Source organism: Panthera pardus, unplaced genomic scaffold (genome assembly GCF_024362965.1).
Source record: "Panthera pardus isolate Hobbes unplaced genomic scaffold, ASM2436296v1 HiC_scaffold_12, whole genome shotgun sequence".
Taxonomy (NCBI): Eukaryota; Metazoa; Chordata; class Mammalia; order Carnivora; family Felidae; genus Panthera; species Panthera pardus.
Window position 1 is genome coordinate 69020838 of NW_026526677.1, and position 13173 is coordinate 69034010.

General features: G+C 37.7%; 1 protein-coding gene across 3 annotated transcripts in view; it reads left to right on the forward strand.

Moving 5' to 3' along the window:
• The first annotated feature begins 10100 nt into the window (after positions 1 to 10100).
• Positions 10101 to 13173, forward strand: part of HIKESHI (heat shock protein nuclear import factor hikeshi) — a 42739-nt gene continuing 39666 nt past the window's right edge. For 2 of the 3 annotated variants that reach the window (XR_008421241.1, XR_008421240.1), the window contains exon 1: positions 10101 to 10328. Coding sequence is in view for 1 of the 3 variants with exons in the window: in XM_019450028.2 (XP_019305573.1) it covers positions 10299 to 10328 (30 nt within the window). In the remaining 2 variants the exon portion in view is untranslated. The remainder of the gene's footprint in view (positions 10329 to 13173) is intronic. The other variant, XM_019450028.2, reaches the window with a different exon arrangement.

A 13173-nucleotide genomic window follows, 5' to 3' on the forward strand; every position in this document is an offset into this window, starting at 1 on the left:
CTTTTGAGGCTAAGGCTCGGAACTGGCATATCTCTACTGCCTTCTTTCCATCAAATCAGGTAAAAAGGCCAGGCGGGAGAAGAAATAGACTCCATCTCAGTGTGAGAAGCTGCAGAGTCATGCAAGATCGTGGACACAGGGAGAGGAAGAATTTGTGATATTTTTGCAATGTGCTATAGGTGATAAATAATGGGAGAGTCACTCAGTTCTCCCTTCAAAAGAGAACTATCACTTGGAAAGTTTCAAATCACCAATATGTCTTGTTCTGAGCTGAAGTTCTTATACCAATATGATTGTTATTGATGATTTCCTGATAGTGTTTGTTTTAGGCATCAAAAAGTTCAGAAGATGTGATGCTGGTGATTCAAAACAGTAATGTTAAAGTGACATAAAATCATGGACTATTCAATGCAAGGAATTTTAGAGAGTAATCCAATTTGTTATTTTTTCACTTTTGTAAAATTAGATTTTATTATTAATATAGGCACATCGTTTAAAAAGTCAAACTGGGTACAAAGGCTTTTAAGAAAAAACAGTAGTTTTATGCTCATGTTCTGTTCCACAGAAGCAAGCACTACATTTTTAGCTATTTCTTCTTTATTTACCTTATAATTCTAATATGCAGTTGTTCTCTTTTGATTCATTTGTTTTGATACATACATATATATATATATATATATATATATATATATATTGACTACGTTTGAAGAGGGTTTTAGCTGTCATACCTGCTCTTCCTCTTCTCTCATCTTCTTAATGTAGTTAATAACAATTTTTATTTAAGCCACATTTGGAGCTTTATTAAGATAGTATAGTAGGCTGAATAATGCCCTCCCAAAATAGTCAGATCCTAATCTCTGGGACCTATGATGAATGTTACTTTCATTATATGGAAAAAGAGACTTTAGGGGCACCTGGGAGGCTCAGTCGGTTAAATATCCAACTCTTGATTTCGGCTCAGATCATGGTCTCAGGGTTGTGAAAATGAGCCCAGCTGGGCTCTGTGCTAGGGGTGGAGCCTGCTTGGGATATTCCCTCTCTCCCTCTGCCCCTCTCCCCTGCACACACGCGCTTTCTCTCTCAAAATAAATATTAAAAAATAGAGACTTTACAGATATTATTGAGTTAAGGCTATTGAGATGGGGAGATTATTCTGGATTACCCTAGTGGACCCTAAATGGGATCACAAATATCTTTATAAGAGGAAGGCAGAGTGATGCTTGACATAAGGAAGTAGGCAGTGTGAGGACTGACGGAGGATGCTACACTGTTGACTTTGAAGATAGAAGAAGGGAGCTATAAACTAAGGAATGCAACTCTAATCTGAAAAAGTCAACAAAACGGATTCTACCCTAGAGCCTCTGGAAGGATTGTGACCCTATGAACATTTTTGTGGCCAGGTTAAACTGATGTCAGACTTCTGACCTCTAGAACAGTAAAAGGATGTCTGTTCATTGAAGCCACCAAATTTGTGGCAACTTCTTACAGCAGCCATAAGGAACAAAACATTCATCTACGTATTGTTTTGTGCTAAGTCACTTTATTGTACAGTTTTATGTCTGTTGGCCTAAATAATGGCTTCTTTTTCAGTTTTAGTTTGAATATCTGACTTAGGGCTAAGTCTTCATGCATTCACTTAGCTTCATAAAACATCACTAAGTATAATTTTTCATGTCAAAAATATCAGATAGTAATCTATTCCATTTCTCTCCCCTGAAAAAGCAAATCCCCCTAGAGGCTCCCTGGATTGATAGCTGTCAGCATATGTCCTGGGACTTCTTTTTGCCAACACCTTTGAAATTCTCTTTATCATTCCCCTTAGTTGAATATCCTGTGCGCTGAATCTCATGCCTTTCTTTCTCTTTGTTGGTTTTTATTGGAAGGAGCACATCCATTATCTTCCTGAGAATAAGGTACACAGGAGGTAATTTTTTTTGAGATTTGGCACATCTGAAAATATCTGTTGTATCCTTTACCTCATTGGAATTTTGACTGGATATTGGGTTTGAGACAGGAAATAACTTATGCTCAGAATTTTGAAGGCATTTTTCCTTTGTCTTCTCGCTTTCACTATTGCTACACAGAGGTCAATTTACTTTGTATATGTAACTTTCAATTACTGTATGTAACTTTCTCTCTCTTTTAGCTTTATGGAACCTATTTAGTTTCAGGAGTCTGAAAATTCATGAGGGTGAGCCTTGGTGTGGGTCTTGATTTGTACTATTGGGCATTCAATGAGCCTCTTTTTTTCTGGAGATCCGTGTCCTTCAGTTCAGGATATATATATATACACACACACATATATATATATGTGTGTGTGTATATATATATATACACACATATATATATGTATATATATATATACATATATATATACATACATACATATATACATATATATATACATATATATACATATATATATACATACATATACATATATATATATGTATATATATATATATATACACAATACAATATAGTTTGTTTGTTTGTTTATTGATTTATTTAGTGATCAAAACACCCAACCTAGGGCTCAAACTCAGGACCCCGAGATCAAGTGTCACATGCTCTTCTGACTGAGCCAGCCAGGCGCCCCAGGAATTTTTTTTTTAAGTAGTACTTTTTTGATAATTTACTGTCCAGTGTTTTCTTAATTTTCCTAGAAATTCCCATACTGACCCTCCTGGAGTGATCTTCTAATTTTATTCTCTCCTGATTTCCACTTCTTTCTTTGCTCTCTTTCTGGGATAGTTCTTTGACTTTATCTTACAACCAAACCAGAAAGTGTCTCTTGATTTCTTACACTTTTAAGTTTCATGGGTTCTTTCTTGTTCTTTGATTTTCCACTTTTATAGAATTCTATTTTTATTTTAATTCTACAATCTCTCTCTCTCTGGATAATACCATAGGGTTTTATTAATTTTTTTTTTCCTGTTCTCTATTGTTTTTGTTTCTACTGAATTTCCCCACCCCACCCTCATTCATTTACTTTGGTCACTCTCTTTCATGATAGTGGCTTTACTCAAATGTCTGGTGATCCTTAGTGGCATATTCTATTTATAAGCAAAAAATATGGGGAGACCTGTTAATTGGAATGTTTCACTATACTAGGATTAGGCAGATAATCAGTTTTGTCACCAAAGATTTCAAGACCACTAACTGTATCTCTGGCCTGTTTGTTTTCTCCTGAGAAGGATCTTCCAGTCTCCTGCCTGGGGAATGTGAGCCATGAAGGCAGTATTGTGGAGCTAGGAGCAGGAAAACTTCCATATAATTCCTCTGTCCCAATCCAGGATGGCCCATTTGCTCATAGACACTTTTGCATAATTTTTTTGATGCTATTTTAAATGGTACTGATTTTAAAAAACAGTTTTGTTGAAATATAATTCACGTACCATACAATTTACCTACTCAAAATGTATAATTCAATGATTTTTAGCATATTCAATATATAGTAGCAACCATTACAATCAATTTTAGATCATCTCCATCACCTCAAGAAGTCTAAGGGGAGGGGAATAGGAAAATTTTAACAGCCATAGAGTTTCAGTTTTGCAAGATAAAAAAAAATTCTAGAGATCCATTGCAACAAGGTGCATATAGATAACGCTACTGTCATGTATACTTAAAAAATGGTTAGGATGGAAAAAAAAAGAAACACTGTATCCTTTAGCTATCTATCATCTCTATGTCCACATCCCAACATACCCCAGTTCTAAAAAATTACTAATCTACTTTGAGTCTCTATATATTTCTCTATCCCAAATATTTCATATGAATGGATCATATAATACATGGTCTGTTGTGGCTTTTTTCACTTCATATAATGCTTTCAAGGTATATCCATATTGTAGCATATATCAGTACTTCACTTTTTTATGGTCGAATAGTATTTTATTGTATGCATATACCACATTTGTTTCTCCATTCATCCATTAATGGACATTTCACTGTTTCTACATTTTGGCTATAATGAATACTGCTGCTATAAACATTTATGTACATGTTTTTGTATGAACATTTCTGTTGCTTTAAGCCACTCAGTTGTTGGCAATTTGTTATGGCAGCTCCAGGAAACTAATAAAGATCTTTTGCCCAATAAAAAATTTCTTTTTAAATTTTTGAGGTGTAAGAATCCTTTATGTACTTTGGCTATGGCTCCCTTAACAGATATATAATTTGCAAATATTTTCTCCCATTCTGTCAGTTGTCCTTTAATTTTGTTTAATGGTTTCTTTTGAAACAGTAAAGTTTCTAATTTTCATGAAGTTCAGTTGATCCTTTTTTTGTTTTATTTTATTTTTTGTTTTTGCTCATGCTTTTAGTGTCATATCTAAGACTCCTTTGCCAAATCCAAGGTCAGGAAAGAGTTTTCCTCAAAGGGTTTTATAAGTTTTGGTTCTTACATTTAGATCCATTTTGAATTAATTTTTGTATACAGCATGAGGTAAAAGTCCAACTTTATTCTTTTGCATATGGCTATAAAGTTGTCCCAGCATCTTTGTTGAAAAGACATTTCTTTCCCCCATTGAATGGTCTTGGTGCCCTTGTCAAAAATCAGTTGACCATAAAAAAAAAAAAATCAGTTGACCATAAATATATAGTTTATTTCTGGACTCTGAATTCTATTCCATTGATCTACATGTCTATCCTTGTGCCAAAACCACACTGTCTTGATTGTCATTGCTTTGCAGTAAGTTTTGGAAGTGGGAAGTGTTAATCCTCCTAGTTCTTTTTTTCCAAGATGTTTTGGCTATTCTGGGTTCTTGTAATTCATTATACATTTTATTTCATTTTAATTTTTTTTCAAATTTTTGTTTAAATTCTAGTTAGTTAACATATACTGTACCGTTATAAATTTTAGAATCAAGGGGTGCCTGGGTGTCTCAGTCGGTTAAATGTCCGACCCTTGGCTTCAGCTCAGGTTATGATCTCACAGTTGATGGGTTTGAGCCCCACATCTGGTTCTGTGCTGACAATGCGGAGCCTGCTTGGGATTCTCTCTCTCTCTCTCTCTCTCTCTCTCTCTCTCTCTCTCTGTCCCTCCCTGGCTCACCTGTGCTCCCTCTCTCTCAAAGTAAATAAACTTAAAAAAATAAAATAAATTTTAGAACCAAGATATCAATTTCTACAAAAAGTCAACCAGGATTCTGATTGAGATTGCATTGAATCTTTAGACCAATTTGGGGAATATTGCCATTTTAACAATATTAAGTCTGCTGACCCGTAAACATGGGATGCTTTTTTATTTATGTAGATCTTTAATTTCTTACAATAATGTTTTGTAGTTTTCAGAATACAAGTATTACGATTTTTAGTCAAATTTGTTCCTAGGTATTTTATCCTTTTTGATGCTATTGTAAATGAAATTGTCATCAGAATTTCATTTTTTGATTGATCATTGCAAGTGTTTAGAAATACAGCTGGATTTTGTATGTTGATCTCATATCCTGTAACCTTGCTGAATTTATTAGTTCTAATTGTATGTGTGTGTGTGTGTGTGTGTGTGTGTGTGTGTGTATTCCTTAGGACTTTCTATATACCAAGTTATGTCGTAATAGAGATAGTTTTACTTTTTGATTTCCAATCTGATGCCATTTATTTATTTATCTATTGATCTATCTATCTTGCCTATTTGCTTTGGCTGGAACCTGCAGTACAATGTTGAATGGAAGTGGCTAGAGCAAATATCTTTGTCTTGTTCCTGATCTCAGGAGAAAACATCTAGTCTCCCACCATTAAGTATGATTTAGCTGTGGGATTTTTGTAGATTCTGTTTATCAGGTTGAGGAAATTCCCTTCTATTCCTTGTTTGTTGAATTTTTTTTTTTAATCATGAAAGGGTGTTGGATTTTTACATGAATTCTTAAAACATGCTCCTTCTCCCCTATGGATGAATTAGTAAAAGATATCCCTTCCTGCCTGAATGATATAGAAAAAGTCATCCCCCATCCTCCAAGTGGATGTTTTAGAAAAAGCCATTGTCCCTTTGGGTGGACTTAGTCTCACACTGGTGTGTTTGACTTGGTGAGCCAAATGCTCATCTCTTACCTGGGTGTCCTTATTCAAGAACTAATCTATATATGGTGGACTCACCCCATAATCACTTTCCTCAGCATCTACTTCCCTAATGTCTAGGGCCTCTTTGATTCTTTTTTTTTTTTAAAGAGAGTTTATGCCGGGGCGCCTGGGTGGCTCAGTCAGTTAAGCGTCCGACTTTCAGCTCAGGTCATGATCTCGTGGTTCGGGAGTTCAAGCCCCGCGTCAGTCTCTGTGCTGACAGCTCGGAGCCTGGAGCCTGCTTTGGATTCTGTGTTTCCCTCTCTCTCTGCCCCTCCCCTACCCATGCTCTGTTTCTCTCTGTCTCAAAAATAAATTAAAAACATTAAAAAAATAAAATAAAATAGAGTTTATGCCAATGGAAGATGTATAGATGAGAACCAGATATAAAATCTTGCATCAGTTTTAAGTAGTGTACCTGTTTCAGTCTACTGACTTACCTCTGCCTTCTGTGGTCCCTAGCAACTCCAATTCCTGAGCTTCTCTGGAATTTATTATCTTTCTCTGTAGGTACCTGAATTTGACCTTCCTCTGTTCTGCTAAGTCATTTGTCTTTCTTCACCCACTTTTGATAGGTATCTTTTTTCTTTCTTTTTCTTTCTTTCTTTCTTTCTTTCTTTCTTTCTTTCTTTCTTTCTGCTGGTATCTTTTTGACTTGGAGTTACAGATATCTTCTAGTTCAAAGAAGATGGAGTTTGTGCTTCTATTTCTTATTCTCCTTGTTGTGGAAAAGAAAATTTTTCTTAAAGAGAAAAAATATTTTTGCTCTCTTTAAGTCAGAATTCAATGCTCTCATTCTGGAAGTGTGTAAACCTAATGCCCCCCCCAAAATGAAACAAATCACCTCATTCCTAGGCTAGTTAATGAAAGAGCTAAAACTAGAATTCAGAATTCCTGATTCCCTAGCCCAAACTTAACAATGAATTTATTGTTTATCCATAGAAGCATACAAGTGAGCGCTGATAGGTAACTTTGAGGTCCTAGGGCAATTTCATGAAGTTTTCCATGAAACTCCTTAATAATATAACATAAATGGACTTCAGCATTGGTTCAAATGTTGGTGTGAATAGGAGAATTCACTGTCCCATGTCTGTCTATTCTTATTTCAGAAAGCTCTGATTATTAGAAAAAAATTTTCCCCTAAAATGTTTTTCTTCATTTCCATTATCTTATTCTGCTGTCTTTAGTTACAAAGAGCTATTATATGTAAAAATAATATAGCTTGGTGAATAAAAGGCTGGTTGTTATAATTTGGAGAAAGGATACTAAAATCACTGCTTCTAATTCTTTGCCCAATGTTAGATCTGGATTATTCACCAGCAAAATGGAGAAAAGCCTGAAATTCCACATAACAAAGATTGGGATAATTAATCAACAGCAACTTTAGTTTATAAAAATAATTTCTAAGTTAGCTAGCTCTCAAACCATTAAATAAAACTTCTGTGTAAGAAAATGAATGACTAATTATCAAGGGATAAGATTCCTGAAGAAAATATTTGAGTCAAGTGGGAAGTTGTATATGAAATTGCCAAGTATTATAGGCACATAACATAAGTTGTGTAAGCACAGAAAGATTGGAAAGTGTGAATTGCTCAGAGAATCAAATGTATGGTAAGGGTATAGAAAGGAAAAAATCTGGTCTTTCCTCTGGGTTTCTCCTCACTCTCATACTACTACCATACTCACAACACTTCGGACACCAAAGGTGTGGATTTTTTTTTTCCCCCACACCAAATAATTCTGTGACACCAGCTGGGTGTCCTACAATTTAACTCAATCCTGACACTACTTGGAGATAGCATCAGATCACACAGGTTAAGAACTCAATCCCACAAGACTGTCCCTCACTTAAAAAGATTTTTTTATGTTTATTTTTGAGAGAGAGAATGATAAAGCATGAGTGGGGGAGGGGCAGAGAGAGAGACACAGAATCCAAAGCAGGCTCCATTCTTTGAGCTGACAGCACAGAGCTTGATGTGGGGCTCGAACCCATGAACCCTGAGATCATGACCTGAGCCTCAGTAAGATGCTTAACCAACTGAGCCACCCAAGCACCCTAACTGTCCCCCACTTTAGATGCCAATTACAAGTAATAGGTCTGGGTTACCCACAACTTTTGTACAACATGGCCACAAATTGGAGGTTCCCATGATTTCCTCCCTCTTGGATTCTACTATTTACTAGAAGAGCTCACAGAAGTTGGGGAAACACTTATGTTTACCTGTTTGTTAAAAGATATGATAAAGAATAAACAGCCAGATGAAGAGATACATAGGACAAGGTCTGGGAGGGTCCCAAGTGTAGGAGATTCTATTCTCTTGGAAATGGGGTGTGGTGTGTCACCCTCCACACTATTGGGGTTTTATGGAGGTTTCCTCACATAGGCAAGATCAATTAATAACTCCATTTCCAATCCTTCTTCCTTCTCTGGAGAATGGGGCATGGGGCTGAAAATTCCAGGCTTCTAATCATGGCTTGGTCTTTCTGGTGACCCGCCCCCATTCAGGAGTCTACCCAGAATCACCTCATTCGAATAAAAGATGCTCTGTAGTGCTCTTATCACTTAGGCACTTAGGAATTTACAAGCATTTTAGTGCCCTATGTCAGAAACTAGGGGTGGAGACCAACATATTTATTTTTTATTATTTCACAGAGTACATGGTGGTTATGAAGACATAGAAAATCTGTCAGGAAAGGTAATAATGTTAAACACTAACATTCTATTAAGCTATATTCTGGCTATATTTAGTACTTTTAATGCAAGAACCTTCATAACAATCTTATGATGCAGATACTATTATTATCCCATTTTACAGATGCAGAAAAGGAGGAATGAGAGTGTTAGGTTAACTAACCTAAGGTTATATAGTTAATAACTGATAAAGAAGGACTTCGAACCCAGGCAGTGTACCTACCCCTCAAGAAGTGATCTTATCACAAATGGTCTTTCTATTTTGAAGGTTCTAGGACTTTTTAGGTAGGAAGTTGGAGACATTGATAGAAACATCCTCTTCTCTCTCTTCACCTTTGGCCTGGCTATCTAAAAGGAATATCTGAAATAAGATAAGTGGTTGCAGTTTTTGGAACCAAAGCGGAGGCCAGAGGATTGTTACAAACTCTCTGATCCTCCATATGTAACCTGGGTTTGGGAGGACAGACCTGCTGATGACTGGTATTTCAAGTAGGGTAGAGACCCTTGCGAGGGGATACCCTACCTTCCTATATAAGAAGAAAGATAATTAAGCTGTGAAAGGAGAATGAGTATTGGTGTCAGTCAGTACTTGATGCCAGTTCTTTTGGCTATTGTTTTTCACTTCCTATGAATCTTTTCTGCAAATGCACATAGAAAAAAGTAAGACATTTAAAACCCCCATAAATTAAGCGCTGCCACCTATTGTTTTTATACATACTAACTCATTTAATCCTCTCAGCAATCCTATAAGACAGGTACAATTATTATTCTTATTTTACAAATGGGGACGTAAAAGCGCTAAGTTACAAAGTTATATAGTATCTTGCTTACAGTCTTACAGAAAATAAATGGGGGAGCTAAGTGAAGCTGAAACGAACAATAAAGCTGCCAATAAGTACTAAACAGCTGATTAAAAATTAGTATTTTTGAGATACCGTGTAGCAGAAAGAGCTGATTTGGATGAAGACTTGGATTCAAGCTCCAACATTTAGTGCTGTGTAAAGATTAGGGGCTAGCTGGTCACCCTGGGCAATTTCCTGGCATACCAAAAGGGAGACAGTAATACCTACTTCATAAGGTTTTTGCCAGGATCTAGTGAAGTGATTATTGTAAAGCGCAGTGTAATCTCTAAATGTCACACAACCGTGAGAAACAACTACCGGCCCACAGTTCGGAAATTTGGGATCTGGACAATCCTGAAAAACAAGCCCTATTGACGCTCCTCCCGGAAACCGGAAACCGACGCAGGGCCCTCTGGGATTTGTAGTCTTGAACAGGCTCTGGCATGATTTTCTCCCTTAGTTGGGGAGGCTCGTTGTAAGCCCCGGAAGTACTCGTCGCCCGAGGGGCGTGCTGGCTAGGAAGTGGGGTCAGAGGCCGAGCGGGGCAGAAGGCGTTCCTGCCACTGGCCTAGTTGCTATGTAGTGGAGGGGCAGGCGTCGTCCCGCATGTTCTGGAACGTTCTTGGGCTCGACTAGGGCAGGAGCCCCAGGACTTCTAGTTGCCGGCTTCGGGTCCCTGCCGGCTGAGCGGAGTCGCCGCCATGTTTGGCTGCTTGGTGGCAGGGAGGCTGGTGAGGATGGGGCCGGGTGGTATCAGGAAGGGGGCAGGACACCCGAGGGCGAAGCCCCGGGAAGGGGAGGGTGCTCCGGTGCAAGAGATGCGGGGAAACCCCCTAAGTGTTCTTTCCAGCTACGTATTAGGGTGGAGAGTGGGTGTTGGGGTGTTCGTTCTCCTTTGCCCTCAGCTCTGTTCAGTCATTTAAATAGTAGACACGTTAGCTACCATTTATCGAGTGTGGATTATCTATATGCTTGGCAATGCACGCCTTTTGTCCATTTCTCATAATTTCAGCCTTCTAGGTAGCGCTAATTTGGCACTTCACATTTAACCCTCGTAACTCGTGAGATAGTTATTATAATTTCTGTTTTGCAGTTGAGGAACTTAAGCTCAATTGGCAGTTTATTTTAAAAAAATTTTTTTAAACGTTTAACAGAGAGACAGAGCATGAATGGGGGATGGCCAGAGAGAGGGAGACACAGAATCTGAAACAGGCTCCAGGCTCTGAGCTGTCAGCACAGAGCCTGACGCGGGGCTCGAGCTCACCGACCGAGAGATCATGACCTGAGCTGAAGTCGGATGCCTAACCGACTGAGCCACCCAAGCACCCCTCAATCGGCAGTTTACACGCCTGAGCTCATAAAATAAGTTAGAGATAAACCTGGCGTTTGAATCTAGTCTGTAACATACTGTTTCTAAAAGATTAAGGTACCGGGGCAGTGTATATACCTTTTCGGGCCTTTTGGAAGGACCCCAGTAAAAATATGCTTATGGTAATTGGAAGTTGGCTGATAGAAACACCTAAAACTTAAGTGTGAGTCATAGCTGAGGTACCCCAGAAGGGTATGAGCTGCGAAAATCCTTACTGATCCAAAGAGATAATAACCTGCTTTGCCAGATGATTAGCGTTAAATGAGATCACCTAGAATTGTTAAGGAATAATCTGAGAATAATCAAGAGAATGAACCTTGCTTCCCTTAGAAACCACCCAGAAATCCACTTCAGACTCTACTCCTTTCACCCAGAGTTCTTTTTCTTTCTTTTTTTCTCCCTGCTTAGTTAAATTTTGCAGCCCCTTTGTTGAATTAAAATTTTTACCAACTTTTGATAATGTGTTTTGTGCATTAAGAAACCACAAAGATAAATTGGAGATGACTAGCCTCAGAAAGTTTATTGTCAGTCTCTTGAATGACTGGGAGGCCACTTTTGGTGATGGTGGTAATTGGTAATATTGGTGAGATAACTTTGGATTGCTCCCTGCTGTTGGCAGGGAAAATGAAAGGACCAGCCTGGGGTGAGTGTGGGACTTGTATGAATGAGTGTCCTTAATGAATGGTATTTAAAATGTGTGTATGTGTTTTGTTTTTATTTATTTTTAAGTAACCTCTCTGTCCAACGTGGGTTTCACCTCATGACCCCGAGATCAAGAGTCACATGCTTTAGCAACTAAGCCACGGAGGTGCCCGTGTGTGTGTGTGTGTGTGTGTGTGTTTTAAAGAAAAGCACATAGATCCATGTATCTCTCACGTTGTCAACTGATTGGGAAGGACATTTAATTATAGCAATACCTGTGTCTACTTACCTAACACCTAACCTCTGTAATGGAAATACAGTAGAGGTTTTTTTCTTTCTTTCTTAACGTTTATTATTGTTATTATTATTTTTTTTTTTTTGAGAGAGAGAAACAGAGTGGGGGATGGGCAGAGACAGGGAGACAGAATCTGAAACAGGCTCCAGCCTCTGAGCTGTCAGCACAGAGCCAGATATGGGGCTCGAACTCATAAACCTGGTCATGACCTGAGCTGAAGTCGGAGGCTTAACTGACTGAGCCACCCAGGTGCCTCTCCAGTAGGGGGTTTCTTAAAGATAAGCTTTTTGGGAGGTGTTTGACTCTTAGTTAATCAAAGAACATGTTAATCACAATGAAGGGCAAATAGACCTAGAGACATCCAAAACTTAACTTCATTATTCTCTAACCAGAAACACCCACTTAACCTAAAATTATGAACTCAGTTTCATTCCTTGAAAATTTTTTCTTCACTAAAAGAGTTCTCTTTTCCCTAAGGTCAAGGATTAGTGTGTCATAATACAGATTTACAGAATGGTGGTTGTTAGAGTTGACGTTTAACAAATACTTGTTTTGTCTGATGGCTATTTCATGCTTTGTAAATACCATAATTTCATATGTTTTTTTAAGATTATGTGCATGCCAAAAACTGGTGAAATTGAATTTAATACTAATACAGGCAGTTTGTCTTTATATTTATGTTTTTCCTTTGTTTTGTTCTCTGTGTTTAAACTGGACAGTTTTTAATAGGGTTGGAAAACTTCAGAAGAGGAAATCGAAACTTGATTTTAAGAACATTCATGCTTAAAAAAAACAAAAACAAAATAAAACCAAAACAACAACAACAACAAAAGAACATTCATCCTTCATCTCTTGGGAGTAAATTTAGGGCAATTCATATTAGATTACTGATAACATGTAACTAAAAATTTTTAAAGTTTCTTTGTAGGAGTAGCTAGGATATTATAAAAGAAAAAAAGTAGTGGCACCTGAGTGGCTCAGTTGGTTAAGTGTCAGACTTTGGCTCAGGTCATGATCTGGTGGTTTGTGGGTTCAAGCCCTCTCAGGCTTTGTGCTGACAGCTCAGAGCCTAGAGCCTGCTGCAGATTCTGTCTCCTCTCTCTCTCTCTCTGCCCCTCCAGCCCCCCCCCCAAATAAGTTAACATTTTAAAAAATTAAAAGAAAAAATAAGCATTTTTGTAACAGCAAATACTAGCAAAGGAAAAGAAGTTACATTCTGGGTAATAAGAATTGACCATTAAGAATCTTAAAATACTGGTAGTGATTCAGA